The sequence below is a fragment of the Corvus kubaryi genome, unplaced genomic scaffold (assembly GCF_017639235.1).
Source record: "Corvus kubaryi isolate FWS band 111438036 unplaced genomic scaffold, C.kubaryi_AGA036_p1.0 37396, whole genome shotgun sequence".
NCBI lineage: Eukaryota > Metazoa > Chordata > Aves > Passeriformes > Corvidae > Corvus > Corvus kubaryi.
The window spans coordinates 22,769,670-22,790,531 of NW_024581135.1; the positions used below are offsets into that span (position 1 = coordinate 22,769,670).

The 20,862-nt window shown below is 37.0% G+C and overlaps 1 protein-coding gene across 5 annotated transcripts in view; it reads left to right on the forward strand.

Moving 5' to 3' along the window:
* The window catches only part of OSBPL6 (oxysterol binding protein like 6), a 102,139-nt gene that overhangs the window by 24,124 nt on the left and 57,153 nt on the right, over positions 1-20,862 (forward strand). For all 5 annotated transcript variants that reach the window (XM_042040515.1, XM_042040517.1, XM_042040516.1 and 2 more), the window contains exon 2: positions 20,258-20,489. In XM_042040515.1, the coding sequence (XP_041896449.1) occupies positions 20,388-20,489 (102 nt within the window). In that variant the 5' untranslated portion in view covers positions 20,258-20,387. The remainder of the gene's footprint in view (positions 1-20,257; positions 20,490-20,862) is intronic.

Below are 20,862 nucleotides of genomic sequence, written 5' to 3' on the forward strand. Positions count from 1 at the left end.
TGATCCTATATTGGAGCTTCTTTTTGTGGCAGACTTTCACATGACATTAGTGGAGGTGACATTTTCCTTTTGATTTCTAAATAAAAGTCTTATCCCAATGTTTTGTAACAAAAAGCAGGAGTATTTTAGCTGATAATCTAGAACATTCAATATCAGCAGGTTGGTTTTCATTCCTTTATATTTTATGCAGTAAAATCATGATTAAAGGTTTTAAGGACAACAGTAGTAACTTATGCCTTTCTGGAACAGATAATATATCTGTATTTGGAAGATTCTTCAAGAAAGTGGTACTTCAAGTCTTTGTCTCTATTCCATTTGATTGAATGTACCATTATTGGAATTTTTCGTCATAATTTAAGTGATAAGTCATTTCTGATTAGACAAAGAGCAAAGAATCAATCTATAAAGAAACCCAAGATTTAAAATGAGAATGACAGTCACAACAGAATAAAAAAAAGAAATGTTGGAGACCTGGATAGGAAATTCTGTAGCATCTCCATTTAGTATGCTTTTATTTGTCTAGTGAATGAAGTAATAAAGAAAATCCTTGAAAAATCTATCTCCAGTTAATGAAAGCTACTGTCAATATGGTAATAGAATGAATGATTTAGTTAACTGTTCTTGAAATAGTTCTTCTTGTACAACCAACAGTAGTTCACGTAATGAAGTACAATATATGATAGACTTCCTTTTAGTGCGAAATTCTTTGAACTGTTAATTTTCTGTTTACTTCCCTTGGGATAGTGAGGTGATGTTTGCCACACAAATATATGAAGGTGGTGGTAGGGGAAGAAGAAGGCAGCAGAAATTGAGTGACAGCCCTTTTGACCAGATGCATAGACCATACAAAAGTGAAGTCCTTATGCTTTCTTTGATGTAGAAGTCACAGAAAAAGGCCTTATTACTTGTCCTTTATCCTGTTGTGAGAATTTACAGAACAGCTCATCAACATCAGTGCCATTGTCCTTTTTCGCAAGGTAGAGTTACATTCTGCATTCCCTGTTATTGGTCTTGCCAGCAGTCACAAGCCATTCAAAAATCAGTGATTTTTTTCTTTGAAGAGAGACTTACTGAAGTACCAGCTCCAGTTTGGTGAAGCCCTCAGAGCAACAGGAGATGGAAGAGGAGAAAGTAAGATATTTGTGATGGGTAAACTTATGTAGTTTCCTAAAGGACTTGAGAAAGCATGCAAATATTTTAGAAAAAGAAACAATATTAGACTTCTGCATATATACTAGGTGCTTGCTTTTGCTTAACGTTTTAAAGTCAAGGGAGATAGCTGAATATTTGCTATATATACACAGTAAAATGAAAACCAGGAATATTTTAATTGATGTTTCTCTCACTTGTGCTTTCTTATGCAACTTCCCCACTCAGAGGATAGGCTGGGTTAATCATTGTATTTGTCTGAATCAATTTTCAAAGAAAATGTATAAATAGCTTATAATGCATCCTTCTCTTACTATCTTCTGTCCTATATCGTGCTGCAGTTGTGAATATTGCACTCTTAATCTTATGTTAAAGTTGCTGGATAATCCTTTTATTGGGTTTTTGTCTCCCTTCCAGCTGAAGGCATCATTACCTCATCTTAGAAGGACCAAAAAAAAAAAAAAAAAAGAACCAACAAGCATTCTATCTAGGAGCTTTTATTTCTATTCACTGCTGCTTTATGTTTCAGGTGCTTCCTCCGCAACATAGGAAGGAGATGACTGTGTTAGAAGTAGTATCTCAAGAACATGGTCTGTCCTGTCAGCACTTCATCATTCAGTTTTGCTAGGCTAAAACTAAAGGAGGTCTCAACACAATGTTGATCCTATGGGTATTTCTGGCTTTGATCATAATTGCCTTTCCTCCAGTGTTTACCATCCTTGATAGCGCTGGATTCAAATTTCTGTATATGTTGGAAAGCTTTCTCTCCCGAAATGTTTATGACCCTTGAAAACTTGCCTCAGATTCCTTTTCCTACAGCAGTTCATTACCATGCTCATGCATATATAGTTGCCGTTAACTCTCTACATTCTTGATATGCCATTTCTTTGTACTTTTAAGTTTTCTTTGTCTAATGGATGCGATTAAAGAAGCTGACACCATTAGCAGGTAAACGGAATATTGCAGTGGGATCTGTGACATCCTTAGCCTTTGATTTTTTTGGCATGTGGATTAATAGAGTGCATGGCAAATATTGTGGTATTGGCACTTGGCTGCCACGGGTTCCTAAGGGTAACCACTGCACACTGAAATAGCTTGTTTAAGCAAAATACAACAACATAGGATTACTTTGTTAATTAATATAAAAGCTCTTTAGTTTTCTATGACTTCCGTTTTGGATTCATTATGATGAGTTAGAAATTATAATTATAAATAATGAAACAGGATTTTTATTTAAAATTCTGTGTGAAAATATGGTCTGGAAAAGCAGGCTTATCCTCTTTATAAATATGGGTTTGGTAGTTAGCTCCTGCTGTGCTATTCTCTGGAGGCAGAACTCGACTTAACACCTTGTGCCACAAACAGCATTTTAAATAGGGCAGCATTTTATTGTGGAGTGTGAAAAGAAAGAAGTTTTTTGTAGATCACATTGACAAACACAATCTGTTAATGGTTTGCTTGTGTAAAGCACAACACTTAAAAAGCAGGCAAAAATAGTTCTAAAAAGACCTAAATAGGCCACAGCAAAGCCATATCCAGCTATAATTTACCAAACACTGACAAAATCTTTTTCACTTCAGCACTGCCTTGTGAAGAACTCTGTTGTACACTGTTTTTACATCTCTGTGCTGCAGCAGGCAGACTGTATTTATAAACAGTCAATTAGAGCTATCATCTCTAATCTCTGGAATATATTATGTCAGGGAAATACCCATCTGAAATTTGATACAGATGTTCTAGAAAACATGCAGATACAAGGGATCTATATGCAGTTAATATTCCCCAAGTCTTCTCCCTACTTCTTCAAAATGAAACTGTAAATTTGTAGATGCCAGTTTTGAGGTAGAAGGTTCCTACAAAGGCCTTTCCAGTCAAGGATAAATGATCTCAGAGATGTTTGGAGTTATTGATCAGTTTTATTTTTGGCATGTACTAGCTGCACAGATTTTTAATCTTTAATTGGTCATACTTAAGAGACATCTTTTTGTCCATTGAGGCCTGTGATATATATTAGCGTAACTACTGAATTATAAGTAATAGCTGCTGTAGCACAGCATATATATCTGTGTTGGTTTAGTTGTCATATGTGTAGCTTTTCAGTGCAAACTAGCTGGGTAGTGGAGAGTAAATGGAACAAGTGTACCAGGCAGTATTCCAGAAAGCAAAGGATGAATGTGGGGTGCAATACTCCTGCATTATCAGCTGTGAAACTCTAGGGGAAGATTGAGGCAGAGGTAGCAGAGGAAGAGCAAGATATATGTGGTGCAGAGCCTCTTTGTGTACTTGCTAGTGGGATTTTGTTGCAGCAGTGGAAGCACAAATTCCAGTGACTTACGTAATTCTGAAACCCATTTTCTGTGAGTAGTGCATAAACACACAGGATGACATTCTTTTAATGACATATTTTCAGCAGTTGCTGTATGGTAATAGAAAATTATGTGTTTCTGTTTGGTTTGTTTGTTTTGGATTTTTTTTCATTTCTCTATTAACACAAACTGAAAATGCTTAACATTGTTTCTAGGGAGCCACTCCCTTACATGGTCCCATTAATACTTTCGGATTGTAAAAGCTTCTGATGGATTGCTGCAAACTTGAGAACTGTTAAAACCATATTCTATTAGAATTTTTTTTTTTTGTAAGACAGAATGCTGCAACCTGCCTGACACTGTGCTGAGAGTGCTTGGCACTTATACAGCCATGTCTTTGGATGTTGTTGTGCAAACTATCCTGTGTGTACAGCGCAGCAAACATTTCATCTTGATGATCTGAGACAATTGGTGCATGCTAATTCAATGGTTTTCTTTGGTGCTTTATCCACTACTTAAAAAATTTTATACCTCTGAAATACTTTTCAGTGTATGTTTTCATTACAAACCCATCACAAAAGAAGCAGCCGTTATTGTCTTGAGCAGACTGCCCCAAGTCTCAGGAATTACTAAGGAAGGTTAAAATACTGCAAAGTCATACTGACTTCATTGCATCTGCAGTTACAGTTGGTTTGCAGTTGCTCACTAAGTGCAGAGGTCTAATTTATAGTTCTCTGCTTACTAAATTTAGATTGGACAGAATTAGAATTTAGCATTACTGGTCTGTTCAGAGAGCTGAATATTGCATACCCTCATTATAACTTACATGATGCCGTACAGAAAACAGAGGTGCAGCATTGCCATCTGATGCAGGGATACCGTAAGCAAGTGGGGGTGTGACAGTCCCTGCTGACATCTGGTACTGGTACTTAATCCTCCAGTCCCTCTGGGATTTGGAGACTTTGAGTGTAGTGAACTCTGAGTCTCTGCTTTCCTAGGTGGAAAACAATTGTGCTTTGGTTAGATTTAATTGAGTTAAAAGTACATAGGAATCATTTTGCTATTCTGGTTTCTATTTTAGGTATGATAAAATGAACAGTAATTAAGAGATTGATAGAAAATTATTCTATGGGCTATATATAGCAGAAGAACATACAGGAATTTACACAGAGAGGTGAAACAATACCAACACTCCTGCCACATCTGGGACTGATGGTGTCAGTCAGGACATGAGGAGGGTGGGAGAGTCCCTTCTGTTCAGGGCATTGTGGGTGTTTGAGGAAACCACTTTCACTGAAATGCTAATTTTCTTATGTGGTCTTCTGAATAGTTACCATACAGGAGAAGACAGCTGAAGACAAGTAAATAAACAAATATTTCATTTCAACTTTTGATGTTACTGAAATATTCCAAGATTTATAAAGTATTTTAGTGCTTTTCTGTTTTTTTTTCTTTTCTGTAAGAAGTGTGTATATAAAAATTGCATTATGAGAAATTAGTCATAATCCATGTTAGAAGTCACAGTTTCGGTAATTTATAATATATAATTATAACTAACTATCCACTGCTATTACCATTTTGTTGATTAAGAGATGATAGTACTTCCATTGCAACAGTCCAAAAAAAGCATACTTTGAATAATCGCAGTAGCAGGAGGCAAAAACAGTTCCAGCTTTTTTTTTTTTTTTTGAGTTCTTTTTTTGTTCTCTTCAAACTTATTCCTGCACTGTTCATCTTTCTGTGAGCTGAAAGGGCAACAGATTTAGGTTACCTGCATTGTAGTTTAGTTGCTATTGGTCAATCTCATGTTAGCTCACTTGCATGAAAGATTACATTTTCTGAGCCAGTAAAAACCCCATGGGGTTCATTGATTTATTTTGTGACTTTTTAGACCTCCCCATTCATATGAACATCAGCTGCCTTCTAAAACAAGAAGCACAGAACAGTTGAACAGTCAAGACCTTCTGTTATGTCATTGATGCTCATAAGCATCAGAGGACAAGATGTTATTTTAGATGACCCAAGGTTTTCAGTTATTTTTAATTCAGACAGACCTTAAATCTAAATTCATCCCTGATTGATCTTACTTTTAACTGAATGTATAAGAGAAAGAACCCTTACATTTCCTTTACAAATTAAGCAAGGTCACTATTCATGAAAAGCCATCACTGGAGTTTATGATTCACCCTGTCCAGCCAACCAGTGTGGAAATGGTCAGGACTGCAGAAGAGCCCTCTTTCAGTGGTCCTGGTTAACATCATCAGTTTTCTGCACTAGAGCAGCAATTCTGTCGACTACTAGATTTTGCATCCCTCTCTTGCTATGCCCTGTGACTGTAGCTGAGTCACTGCCTTTGGCCAGATGCTGGATTTGCCTCTTGGCTGTTCCTTTCAGATGCGGCGTTTGCTGCTTGCTGTGACGTTAATGCACATCAGCCAGCAAAACGCTTGAGTGTTGCTTTCACCACTGAGCCTCACTTTTGGCTGCTCATATATGGTTAGCAGCTGACCAACTCTGGGCCCTTGTCCTTGCTCAGGAAAAGAAGGAAACAATTATTTTTATCTTCCCCAATACTATTCATTTGCTTTCTCTCTCACCTTAAAATAAACTTGGGTTTTTCACCCTCTATGTTCTTTAACATGTGTCAGAGCTTGCTTCAGGTTTTGCATTTAGTCTACCTCACTGATACTCTGAGAAGCTCTCTAAAAAGCACCTCTCTAATGAAGTTTACTATTCTATAAATGTAAAATATGAAATTGTGGCCTTCACAGATAGAAGAGCAATTAATTATTTTATGTGTGGTAACATTTTTAAAAAGTGTTAAATTCACCTTATATAATCAAAGGGCTTCAAAAACTGTATTTCATTCATACCAATGTAGGTAGAATGAAAAATATGTAATTACCCAGTAAATATGGCATGATTTGAAAAGTTCTTATAATGAACTGCTAAATCAAAGGTTCAAAAATTTGAAACTGAATATGAGATATTGTATGTGAATGGTGTTTTTAATTAAGAGTGTGTTCAAAATATTGATAAATATGCAAGGTTACTCATGTATGTTGATAACATTAGGTAATAGCTATTTGCTGACAACATTAGCAAGCAAATTAGATGCAATCCTGAAACATGATTTGTCAAAAACTGAATTTGTTTTTTACTAGTGAAACTGAAGAATTATTCTGAGTCTCTTTAAAGTCATAGTGAAATTAGGCAGTTTGGAGTTTTCTCTTGAGATCAGTTTGGGAATTTTGCATTAGGACACAGAAGAAAATGTATTAGTTCCTAGTAAGTATTCTGGTAAAGCACAATGACAAAGTGTTGTAAAGAATTGGCAGGCACTTGTCATTTAGAGCTTGAATGGAACTGTTATGTTGGATCATTAATGAGGACTTTGAGAGAATTCATTGCAATCTGCAAACTGTATCTTCTGTAGCTGACCTGACTCTATGCTAAAACTATACTCCTTAAAGTGCTTCTGTGAAGTACAGCTGAAAAACTCTGAGTAAGTGCTGATGTTGCTGGCATAACTTTAAGCCTCTCGATACAAACTATTTTGCAGTGAAAATTACAAATAGTTTGTGATAAAATTATAGTGGACCACAGGTTTAGTAGTGTTCAAATAAGACATCTTTTGCTTGCTGTTATGTCATTCATTTTTTGTTTAGATCAAGCTGAAGAAAAACTTCCTAATAATTCAGCCCCAGAGAGGGAAAGACCAGTTTATTGCAAAGTGGCAGGGTGCAGACATATGGTCTTTAAATGCTAATTTTAGGTTCTCTTTGTTTATTCTTTTTTCTTATGACTAGAATCTGCAGTCATGGCCTCTCCCACGAAGAGCAGATTTTTGCAAATACAGAATATGTTTTAAATATTTTCTAAAGAATTTTTTGCTGTGGGCTGAGCTTCTAGGCTGTGCTCTGTGACACAAAAAAGTGGGGCATCTATAGAGCTTGGGTTAGAAAAGGAAAGATAAATTCAAAGGATCATGATTGTGTGCAATTTATGAGAGGACATGAACAAAGAAAGAGGAAAAGGGACCTGACACGGTCATGAAATATAAAGGAATAACTGGGTCGGTATGGAGGTAGTCTGTGCTTCATGACTGCAGGATGAGGGAGAGGAAGAATGAAAAATACTGAAGTGGGGGCAGAGAGGCTGAGCTTTGATGGGGATGGGTCTGCAGAACACAGACTAATTGTGAGAATCTGGGGTGATGCGAGAGAAGAACAGCGGGGGAAAAAAGAATTTGTAGTAAAAAATTAAGATGTTAATAATATATAGTGGCATGTTAGGGATTTGTGTTTCTACTGCTCTGTTATCCCTACAAATCTTTTGTGCTGGTTATCACAGGTTATTTATATGGCACTTGGGAGATGGAAATGGTCTTAAGCACCAAATATCTCACAAGCATCTATCGAGGCTGGCAGGTGTGAATGTCGATCGTTAGCACAGAATAGCCCTCATCTCTAGCCCGTGTAAAATTAGCCTGTTTCTCAATTGATTGACTGAGCTTTATACAGCCTGTTTCAGACTGCGTAGCTCCATCTGAGTGTCTCAGTCTTATTCTTGCCTGCTGTTGTACATTGTATGGTTTATTGTGTGTCAAGTAGAGGAAAACTAACTTCATGTCTTGCAAGTGATGCTAACCCAGCAGGTCTTGCAATAATGATCTTCACTTACTGAAGTGTTAAAAGGCTAGTTGTTTCTAGACAGATTAAACAGGGTTTTCAGCTGGGCATTACGAACCTTGGTGCTTTCTATAAGACACCAAAAGGTACTAAACATATGTGTCCTGTCCCAACTTATGGGGAAGTGTAAGTAGAGAAATGCTCAAAGAGAATAGCAGCATTTTGTGTTAAGAGGGAAGGATGGTTCCTTGCCAGTTGGCATGTTTGCTAATTTATGGATGTATAACTTAATCGTGGCCAAAGATTTTTGTACTTTTCTTTTTGTCCAATATCCTGTTGAAGCCCACCATGTTTGCTACAGTGTCCAATATGATTAATCATCATATTGATGTCTAGATTGTATAAACAAATACTTTGCTCTGGGAACTAGGGGAGTTACCACTGGGCTTGAGCAAGTTTTCAGCCCTCCTCTTAATTTACTAAATACAAGTCTTCCTGCACATCTGTCTATAAAATGTTTGTCAGTTTTTCAGTTATGCCAGTTCATCTCTAAACTTCATTTAACTTACTAAAAATCTTTGAGAAATGTGAGAAAACTTAAGTTAGGTGCCTAAAGTCTTGTAAAAATAGTGTATTTGTGCACTAGTAAATTTTGCATTTGTAAAGACCTCATCTGTATAGTAGGCAAAGGTTTGACAAGAGCTCTTGGCTAAGACTTGAGTTCACACCTATTTAAAAGAAAAATAATATGCACATTCTTATTAATGCAGGAAAATTAATTTTTGCAAGAACTTTTTTGGATTTGTGGTTGGTTCACAGCAGTGAAAGCTTTTGCATTGGGGTTGAATGATTTGCTGTTATATGGTTTATTTCAAACAGGAGCTAAGCTGGAAAATTCATTTGGTCCTTTTTGTGTTATATGACTCCAATACTCCCTTCTGGTTTTATAATCAGATTATAAAATAGCATTTTATATTAGCGTATTAGCAGTCGTTTTCTGTCTTTAATATGTTTGGGAAATCAATGACTGATGGAAAACATGGAGCTTTTTAGTGATGAGAATATTCTAGAACTCCTCAGTTATTTCCTTCTGTGCAAGGTGCCTTAGGGCATTGCTGTCCTCAGATCATGCTTTGTGCACAGGCAAAGGCAATTTAGTGTGGTGTAATTTCAGCTGAAATTATTAGTAGTGTTAGAAGTAGAGAGTTTCTTCTATGACAAATAAATGTTACTTTTGAGTACACTGTGGTTTTTGTCAGTGAAGCTGAATGTTGATTAGTATTCAAAGGTAGGAAGAACTAAGCATATCTAGCTAATGATGTGTGCAGGACTTAGTGTGAGGATAGGAAATATTATGTGTTTCCCTCATGGAAGAGAGTCAAGAAATAACCAGCTGGGCATTAGCAGAAAAGGGATTTTTGTTGTTTTTGTTGTGGGGGGTTTTTTGTCACTGATTCGCTCTGTCAGGAAACTACTTTTGAGCAACTGCCTGTTTTTATGTTCATTTTAATTTCAGTCAATGTGTCTTAGACTTTGCAGGAACTTCAAAAGTGATTATTCTGTCTCAGGGTCTTTTCAGCCATGTCTGTGATTCCTAATGTATTTGTCAAGTGCTCAAGACATTTTTGGTATTCTTTTTTTGCCATGAACAATAATTGTCTATTTTTCTGTCTTTCTAATGAAAAGATCTCCAAGTGAGGTGCAGAGAAATTTGTATAGTAACGAGATAAAAAAAAATACTTTATGATGTGCTCCTGCTCATCCATGGAAAGTTAGGTTTTAAACATATGTGTCAGATTCTTTAAAGCAGTAAGAAAAACAAATATTAACAACGATCAGAATCTATCTTTCTCTGTACTTGAAGAACATTTGACATTGTTCCGTACAAAAGATCAGACTTAATAAATGCCTAGTGACATATGAGGATAAAATTGGAAAACCTTAAGTGGAAAGATTATTGGGGTGCACCAGAGGTAGAATTAAGGAAAAAAAATATTCCTTTTATTTTCTCTCTTTTTCTGTTTTGATTTGGTTTTTTCTTGGTTGGTTTCAGTTGTGGAGAGGGAGAGGCTGCATTATAGTCTAACCTGAACTCTTGCCATGGAATGGGTCATTAGGCTGCCCAGAATGAATTTATTCTTCCAAATCAGCAGTGATGACTGAACTTTGGAATATATTTTAAAAAACTCCAAACCTTGGAAATTCCAGCTGAATCTGAAAATGTCTTCTCATACCTCTGCACAAATACCCATTGTAATCCTCAGTGTATTTTATCAGTATTAATTATCTTCACCATTATAAATCTGTGTGCTTTCTTTCTAAAGTGCATGTATTTATCTCCCTATTTTTTCCGATTAGATTATGTTATACCTTTGAGAAGAATTCTAACAATAAATTCCTTCCCCCCATATAGTGGGCCATAGATTGTCATCCAGTGACACTTCAATCTTCTATTTGACAAACTAAATAGATTGACCTCTATAAATCTTTTATTAGTAGCGATGTTTTTCAATCATGTGGTCATGCTTATGGTTCTCTCTTGAACCCATTTGTGAATGTCTTTGAAACGCTGACAGCAGAACTGGACACAGTGATTTAGTAGCAGTCACAGAGGCAATACAGCCTCCTTATTCCTTCTCAATATTTCCCAGATTATGTATAAGCCATTAACTGTATTATCCTGTGCAGCTGTGATCTCTTTATTGTTTGTCAAGCTAATTACTTCTAAGAATAAAATTGCATTCTGATTTTTGATTCTGGATGTGACCTTCCATGTAGCACCCCAAAAACCTTGGATGGTGGAAGCTCTGACTAATCTGCCAGTTTTGTGTCTCCTCTCTCTGTTCTTCATGACCTGATCAAACTCCATCAATTAATGTCTTTTATTCATTCCCATAAACACATTGCATTTATATTGAGACAGCAGATTTTTTTTTTTTTATATTCTTCCTACAAACATATGATGATAATGTTCAAAATCAGTAAAATAGGCAGCTCTTAATTTGCTGTGAATCAAAATTTTACTTGGTAGCCTTGAAACATATTGCAAAAATGCAATGTTTGTGTGGTAGTGGAAATAAAACATTCAGAGAAACAAGGGATAGCTTAATAAATGAATGGCAGTAAAATGCAGCCAGACAACATGGATTTCAAGGGTCACAAGAAACTTTTAGGCTCCCATGCTCTGAAAGATTAATACCATTTTTGTGAAAACATTTTATAGCTCTTTTATAAGGGAAATTAGTTTCTTTGCTATAGATCACTGTTCAGTTGAGACTTCATCAAAAAGCAGCTGAAGTGTCTTGAGGGTTCTAATATATTTTTCTTTTGTCTAAGTTGCTGAGTGGTAAAGAAAAAATTAATTACTAAAATAAGGAAAAAAATGGTTTCTGGTTTTTATTTTTTTTAAGAGCTTGTTGAAACTTTTGAGGGTTTTTCCCATGAAAAAAAGCAGGATGCATGAAAACGTTTCATTCTTTAAAGTACTTCCTGAGTTTTGATTAAAATGTTTGGCTTTTTTTTTTTTTTAATTGAAAAATGTGGTTCTCTGAAAAAGTCTGGATGGAAATGAAAAATTCCCCACCAATATTTTCAGTTTAAAAAAGGGATATTATAGCATGTATTCCATTTCTTTTTCTTTGTTTTTCTTTTTTTGAAAAAGATGTCCTAGATTTAGGTGTGTCTGGAAAGGATGGTAATGTCCATCAGTTAGTTTTTCCTGTTTAATGCTTGACTGGTATATATTCCACATTTGTATTTATATATTTGTGAATCTGTGTACACACTGAACCCTCTGCTCTCAGCAGTCTGTTACAAATGCATATGACAGAGGCTGATAATGCTGACTCTGTACTATGCAAAACATTTCCATGCCATACAAATCAATAGTGCTCTATTACTGTAATAGCCTGAGGAACACGGAACAACAAAGATTTCCTAATGAAAATCCTGGGATCGCATCAGCTAGTGAGGCAATCCTCAGAGGCTGCGAATGAGTTGAGGGTTTATTTTGAAATTGTCATCGAAACTGGAGGTTTGGACATACTGGGACTTCACTAATTGCTATGAATGCTTTGGGGCCTCTGGAAGGGAAGGAAGCCCTGCCTAATCGTGTAGGCAAGCAGAAAATAGAAAAGGCAGATGTTGTACTGTCCTCTTCTTGTGTGAATCTGATTATCTGTTTTTTGACCTCATCCATCTATTTGATGAAGTCTCTCATAATTGTGTATTTTACACAAATATATGCCCATGCAAGTGATTTTCTTAATACTAATTTTAGTCTTTATATTATTGAGACATACTTGGACTAGCTGCTCAGGAAAAAAATTATAATGACAAAGAAATCATACCAAGTGTTGGGGCACACTACGTTCTGTTAAGGATGACATGAAATAATTGTGTCTCGATGTTTGCTGGTACTGCAGTCTCCGGTGGAATAAGCTCTGTAAGATGTAGAGATTACATACTGAAGTAGACCTTAAAAGCTAAAAAGTGACAAGATTTTCTCACCTGCACACTGCCCCCCTCAAAAAACAACATACCAAAACCACAAAACTAAAACCACCCCTTAACCTGAGCACCAAAAACAAAGCCTAAGGGCTTTAAAAACCACTTCATTGAATAAACTTAGTTACTCTTTTGGGAAACACCATGTTAATTCATTTTAATTTCCTTGATAATTCTTGCAACAAATGCTTGTCATGGGAGGTTGTGAAATGTAGGGCTGTAAAACGTGACATCTATGAAAAACGGGGGTTTTTTTCCATTACTTTCACCGCATTACTGAATATCAATCAGTCAAGAAGAAGTGGTATTCTAATTAAGGACAGCGCTACTTTAGACTTTGCTCTTATTGACATAAACATTGTGTCTTAACCACTTAACTATTTAATCTTGAAAGAGTTTGCAGGAAACTGCTTGTAAGATGGGTAAGTGCTGCTCTTGTCTATCCTCATATGAAATAAGACATAAAACCCCTTGGGGTTGTTACCAGTTGAGTTTAGTGGCTGCATTGCTACTGCGTATGTCTAGTTATAGATTTAGCTAAATTAGCAAACAGAGTAATCAATGAGGTGAAGGAGATGAGTGCCCACATCTAACCACGCAGTAAGCCTTGTAAGCAAACGCGAGATAGCAGAGTTCTGCTGAAGCCCAGCAGTGAAGTGACTGTAGGAGAAAGGCTGACTGCATGCCTTGATCACCCTGCAGTAGAGAGGCTGCTGATCAACACCATGATCTCAGGCAGATTATCGGCTGCTCACAATTTGATCAGTATAATTTGCCATTTACAGGACTACAGAATCATTACATTTGGAAAAGACCTGTGAGGTTATAGAATGCAAACACAACTTAATACTGCCAAGTTCACCACTAAATCATGTCACCAAGTACTGCAGCTGTATGTCTTTTAAATACCTTCAGGGATGCTGACTCCACTGCTTCCCTGGACAGCCTCAATGTCTGTCTTTTAGTGAGGGACCCAGAACTGGACACAGGATTCAAGGTGTGGCCTTACCAGTGCCGAGTACAAGGGGATGATCACAGCCCTGATCCTGCTGGCCACACTATTCCTGATACAGGCCACGATGCCATTGGCCTCCTTGGCCACCTGGGCACACACTGGCTTATGTTCAGCTGGCTGTTGACCAGGTCCTTTTCCACTGGGCTTTCCAGACAGTTATTTCCAAGCCTGCAACATTTGCATAGAGTTGAAGGTCTTGAGACATGATCTTAAAGCTATTTTACAACCTAAATGATTTCATGATCATGGAAATTGCAAATTGGGCTAAGTGCAGCAGCTTAGTCTTTATCAGAGCTCCTTTCCAGGGATAATGCTGCATGGGACTCATTTCCTAGCTATAGGCAGGATCTAGAGCATCTTGAATATGGGATAGAGAATGATTTATGGCAGTATTTAGACACTGTAGGCATTTCTGTATATAATATCAGATTGAGACCTTGCATATGCCAAGGTTGTTAGGCATGCCTGAGAATAGGTAAGTACATTTTCATAAGGATACCTGAAAAGAGCAATGGTAACACAGTCATATGAATTCTGATATCTTCTACCTTAAAAATCATTTAGTGCTATATAGATTTCCCATTTTTCCTGTAGCACCTCATTTATTCCTACTTATAAATATTGGACCTCAAAATAAATCAGTAGTGGCTCCCTTAGATCAAATGTTGTTTTGCTAGCTTTGAATCAGTGATTTAGAATTCACTGCTCAGAGGTCTGCAAATAAAACTTAAAATGAATCAATGAAAACCTTTTCTTAAAAAGTTGATACTTTCCTAAAGTGATGTGGCTCATTCTCAAATAGTGTCTGTAAAGGGATTGGTTCTCTTATTTGTTAAAAAAGAAAAATGACAAATTGCTTATTTCCCACAAGTGGTCTATTAAATCACCACAACTTTGCTACTGCATTGGGAAGTTTTATTTCCATTATATTTTTGTGTTTGCAACATTCCTGTACTGTAACAAAAGTGTGGTTATGATTTTCCTGCATGGAAGGTCAGCAGTGGAGAGGGAAAGAGGCAGTTACATATTGCTCATTAAATGAGAACAAAGGTTGGCCTTCAGTGAATGCTTGAATATCGAATGACTGTGTTACCCAGCCACACAGCATCACAGAAAACCTCTTCCTTCCCAAGTGAAAAGCAGCCCCTGATCAGTTTGAATGTTTTGCTTGAATGAATGCCAGTGACAATTGCATACTTTTGTTTCATTTATGTCTAAAGATTCATGTCAGCGCTCTAAATTGTCTTCTCAAATTACTCCAATACCACACAAGATATTAAACACTCTCTGAAGTATTCTGGGCACTCTTGCAGAAAAGACTCAATCAGAGTGAGAAGCAACATAACATTTATTACAGCAGTCTGTTATTTGAGTCCAGACTTCATTTTGAGTTACCGAGTGAGAACGTTAATTTATCTTTTATACGACATGCATTTATTCATAACTCTGGATTTATGCAATTTCCGCATTTGTATGTTTTCGTCATTTCTGCTAATAGCTTTTTCACAAACCACGCTGCAGTTGATGCAGTTGCCCAGGCTTGCTGGACAATTTTTAGATTTTGGGACAGGACAGAGATTTCCTATTCAGTGTCAGTGGACTTGCCATACAGCGGAGGCTTGTAAAGCATGATAGCCAAATATTCCTACCCTTTCACTTGCTTATATTCAATTCCACACACTGCTTTTTTCCTCTGCGTCGCCCAATTATTTTGAGTGGTTTATACAGCTTGTGTTTCCAAGTCTTTGCCCAGTTTGCTCTCTGGTACACTGTCTCATGTCATTCAAAAAATTTTTTTTCCACCCTAGTAAAAATAGCCTGTCTCCATTTTATTCCTCCCCCTCTGCCTTTTCTTTTTTAACATTTTAGCAAGTAGCATAAAAATACTCAATTTTAAAATGAAGTTTCAGATAATGCCAATCTGTGCAACCTGTAGTTTGTTCATTGAAGAAAATGAAGAGTAATGAATTTTTATATGGCGATTCAGTGTCTCCTTCAGTATTTTGATACTACTGAGCAGTTCAATATACAAAATTCCAGGAAATACTTCGGAGGGATGTTGAATCGAACATATGGTAACCTAAGATATAAGGTGATGAGAAATCAGTAAGTAGCTCTCAGCATTTCCTTGTCTTTCAAGCTATTTAGCCTAACATTGATATAAAAATAATCACACTCCACAGCCTGGTAGTGGATTGGTCATTTATTTTAATGTGTTTGAAATAATTTTGTTTCATATGATAACAGGACTTCTGGGTAAGCAAAATATCTCTAGTGTAAACACGAATGGTTTCTGATATGAAAAATAAAGTGTGTAATTTTCCTTTGTTTATTTAGACAGAAAGAGACAGTAACGCTTTGAGGACAGAAAAGAAATGAAGAATGAAATTTTTTCTAGATCTGTTTAATGCTTGATTTAAGACAGCAGAGGGTGGGGACAAAAGTCCCAAACCACACCACTAATGAACTGAGAATAAATGAGCTAAAAATTACTGTATAGTAAAGAATATCCAAATCTGAGTTGAAGCAGAGAAAGCATGAGGAATGGGGAATCCATAGCTTTTTCCCCCCAGGCCCAGACAAGTTGTAACAATTGAAATCCAGCACAAAAACATTATTGAGAAAACACTATCTCAAATTCAATTCTAGCTTAAAAAAAGTATAGTAGGGATGAACTGCAAGAAAGTGGTGGAATAGCTCTCAGTTATAGAAGAAATATTCAATACCAGAGATTTAAGAAAGTAGAAACGATTTTTTAACTGTACAATAAAGAATCTTTCGGATATTTCTTAAATAATTTCTTTTTGTCATTCCTGTACAGTAATTTTGCATTCCTTTATGTATAGAATTAGGTATAGGTGTTTGTTTCATCTGGAGGATGTTAAAATCATGGCACATGGTATTTTTCCTTATGCATCAGAGGCCTCACTGCATGTTTTGCTTATGAGACTTGCTCTCTCCTTGACTTTGGGCATATTACTTTTCTATATACATTGCCTTGCATAAAAAATAAGTAAACTTAAAAGACAATGTACTGCAGAACCTGTAGATAATTATCATGTTTTAAATTCAAAATAGTTGAGATGCCAATAAAAAGAAGTTGAGGACAAAACTCCCATCCGGGCCACTGATACTTTTGGATGGCCAAAACCTCTCTGCAGTGTCTGCTTTTTGCATTAGAGGCAGTCTGTCTCTTCTTGTGTGCTAGAAGCAATGAATGAATCCCCTGCCTTGGGAACTTGTGGCAAAGCAACTTTCAAGCAGGCCAATGCCCTGCCCCATTTGATGGGCTGAATCAACTTAGGGTCCTGAACTGACAGGTGGTTTTGAGCAGTTTATGAGGGATTTAATTGGTGTGTGCAAAATGCAGCCTACAAGTTGAATATTACTTGGATATGCAGCAATTAATAACCAGCAGCCAATGCTGTTACCCTTGTCTTTGTCATTATTTTTTTTCTGATTGATTTCTGATGAAATCGATTAAAACACTTCCAGGTTGAAGATATTTTTGCTGTGAAGTAAAGGGATAATAAAATTTGCCCTGTACTTGTTAAGAAACAGTATCAGAACAAATGCATCATTACCAGAGGTCATCCCCACTCACCCAAATCCCAACATCATAGTTTTTGAATGTGTTTTTAGATTTTCTGTTACTCTCTAGAAACATACTACCATGGTATATGGCTTGCTTCTGTTCCCATTGAAATCAATAGCAAAATTACCAGTGATTGATGGAAAATGCCTGTGAAAAATGTTTCAAAAGCATCGTTTTCATTTTGGTAAATTCAATTTGTTGGCCAAAAATTAGGTTTCTAATTGTTTGCTTCAGTCATAGTTACAGAGAGACTGGCATCTCTTTATGTCATTTCCACTAGATTTATTCCTTCTAACATGCTCTAAAAAAGATCTAATGCCCAAATTTTAAGCCAAAATTGGAAGATAGACTCTTAGCTATATAGAAAGAATCCAAATTCAATGTTCAAGAACAATAAGAAAGAGCTCCGTGCTAACTCTTGCTGATTTACATTTTTTGTTGTTGTTGTATAAATACATCTTTTTGTTTGTTTACATGGCATGATTTCTCAAATATTCCAGTTGTCTTTTTTTGACTTTTAACCCTGAACTACACTTCCTGAACTGAAATTCCTATATATATTCCTATATATAAGTAATAGTAGTTTAGTATTGAAGCTATTTTTGCTGTGAAATAGGGCAAGAAGAAACGTTTGCTTCTTGTAGTGTGAAGGGGGCTGGTTTTGTATTTGTGGCATTTTTGTTTTGGTCACAAGTTGGTGTGGTTTGAACAAGTTGTTGGTTAGGTTCAGCTCTTAGTCCTTGGGGAGTTCAAGAGAACCACTGTGGAGCTTGGCTCAGGTGTAAGCCATTACTTTTGTTTTTAATACCTTTCAAAAGAAAAAGTCCATACTTGACAGAATCCCAGACTTGGCAGCTATTTAGAGAACTGTTTTCCTTGTGTACTGCTTGTTTGCTTCTTACAACAGCAGCTACTGCTTCCAGACAGCCTTCAGAACACACTTGAAGTGCCATACCACTGTCCTTTTGTGCTATTACTAAATATAATTTTTTTCCACATGAGTCAACTGAGTGAAGATCAGATGTTTTAAAAAGGGTTTGATTTTCATTTGCCTGAAGGCTACTCTGCTAAAAAAAAAATTCAGTGACCTCATAGCTGAAAGTGACTGCAGATTTCCTATTAAATAACTCAAGTGCTCTGCACAGCTCTGTAAACTAGGATTATATTTTTGTTCTGATTTTTGTAATTGCATTTTTTATTTAAATGAACATTGTATAGACCTTGAGATATCCCTGTTGGTACACCTCTTTGGCTAAAATTTCCCTGATGCATTTGTAGGGTATGAAAATGCTGTTAAACTAGGCCAGCAGTCCCTGGTATGCTAGGATAGAAGGAAAAGCCTCTCTTTGGGTTCATTTTCATTATGTTTGCTCTCTGAAGTTCTGAAAAAAATGTGCTGTGCAGCTTGTTTCTTTCTTCCTGCAAACTTTTGTCTTCTTGTAGCTGGCTTTGGCAGCTACAGCCTAACCCATCTTCTTAGGCTTCTTCTAGCAGGAGCTTGTCATCCTGAAAAGGATACAGAATTTGCCAAGATGTTCAGGGAATGTGGGCAGCTTTTGCTGTTGGAACAGCCGTGTCCTCCCACTCATGTCACTGGGATGCTGTGTGGACTCTGTGGGTAATATGTGGGATTTGTAATTCTATGGGAGACTCCTTGATGGAGACTGAAGCTCATTCATAAGATATGGATGATAGTCATACTTGCAAAAGTACTGATAACTTATAAAGTGAAGTCATTCCACTTTCCCTTAGTACGGCAAGCAGAAAAGGTGTCTGTTTCAAGTCATCACAGATCTTGGCTCTAGCAGGAGCATGTTTCTTAGGGTGCAGTATTCAGAAACTGGTGGCACAATGTAAATAATCATTTAGCTGCCTCTGTGTGAGTATCTGGGCTCAGGATGATTTATTGCATGGATACCTATTGTGTCTGGAGAAGCTAGAGCTCTGTCTTCAATATGGCATCATTTCTTGAGTGTGCAGTCATGTCTGAGTGTTAATGTATTTTTGTCCTGATCTGATTTAACATGGTGCAGGACAGCACCTTTCTCCACACCCATCTGCAGCTAGCTGTGCTGTGCTGACCCTTGGTGTGCTGTCATCACAACGAATGGGGAAGGGCACTATTTCAAAATTAGGAGGGCAGTGGAGAAGATATGTCATCTGCCTGCAGCTAACATCTCATTCAGAGAATAATTTTATCCAAGGTTAATGGAAGATCAGACGCTGTATCAGCTGAAGTAAGATCACGGTGATCTGTTAAACATGGAGAAGCGTTAACTCCATTCCTGGACTTTCATGATGTACTTGCAGAATTTTGATGGGGTTTGACAGGTAGTGTTTGACTGTTTATTAACACAGATATCCTCTGTGCTGCTCTAAGTATCTATTGTTCTGTTTGTGGGAGGAAATGAAAGGTTTGGGTGGAGAGAAACAAGTGAGAGAAATTTTCTAGTATTTGTAAAGCAGTGATGTATCTAGCAGTGGCTGAATGAACAGTAGAGGGAATGCTCCCTGCGCTGGGGTGGGTGAGCCCTGGCCAGCAGCCAGATGCCCCCCAGCCACTCACTCCCCCTGCCTCAGTAAAGCCTTTGATACTGCAGGTGAGGGCACCACCTTTGAGAGAGAGACCTGGTTTTTAAATACTTGAAGAGTCCTTAATCTAACTGCAGGATTCTTACAAGGGGCTGATTATGATGGGGTGTTCAGTGGTATCTGTGCTCTAAGGGAAGTCCTGAGGAGTTACTTGATAATGTTGTGATATAATGCAGGATAATGCCCCATTATCAAGGACTTGTAAACTTTGCCTGACAATTGTTGCAAATTACTTAAACCTTTCCTTAGGGTTTTTTGAAATAATATACTACTTTTTTCATGTTCTGTGAGAAGGCAGAACAACGCATTTGTATTTGTACTGGGTAGTTGTTGGGAAGGGGAGTAAAAGACTGGGAGATGTGTTGGATTAAATAGTCAACAGATTCCTTTGCTGCAGAGCTACTTTGGAGCGAGGGTATGTTCATTCACTCTTTCTCTCACATTTTTCTTTATTACGGTGCAGTTCAGCTGAGACTGACTTCCTCTTCGGCTGTCCATAAACTGTGAAACAGAAGGATGCAGAAGACTATCCCTTGCCTTTTTGTACATGAGTGATAAGAGCACAAGATCATTAATACAAGTTTGCTGCAAAGATGAGTTCAGAGGAGAAGAGTATATCTCCAGCTCACAAAACATCCACTCCATCACATAGAAGTGCCTCCTCCTCGTCATCGTCTCAGAGAGACAGGAGGCAGGTAAGGAAATGCTCTAGTTGTTTGTAACATCTGGTGGGATGATACTTTTATTCCTGTCATGTGGCTGTTAGTTCTCGCTAGCTCTGGATTTGCTTGCTTATAGCATTGGATGATATCACTACAGCCAAAAACTGTTGAGTTTTTGAATTTACTTCTTCCATTTTCTAAAGTGGTTTAAAAAAGATTTAAAAACAACATGGGCACTATGTACAGCACTGGAACAGGAAGTATAATCACATGGACAAGTGGGAAACATGCTCTGAAGTCTTTTGGGAAGTGATTTTTTTGGCAGCAGAAACCTACTGTTACATAAATTTGTTTTGTGTCATCTATGAATATCTCTTTTTGTAAATCTAACAACAGAGATGCATTA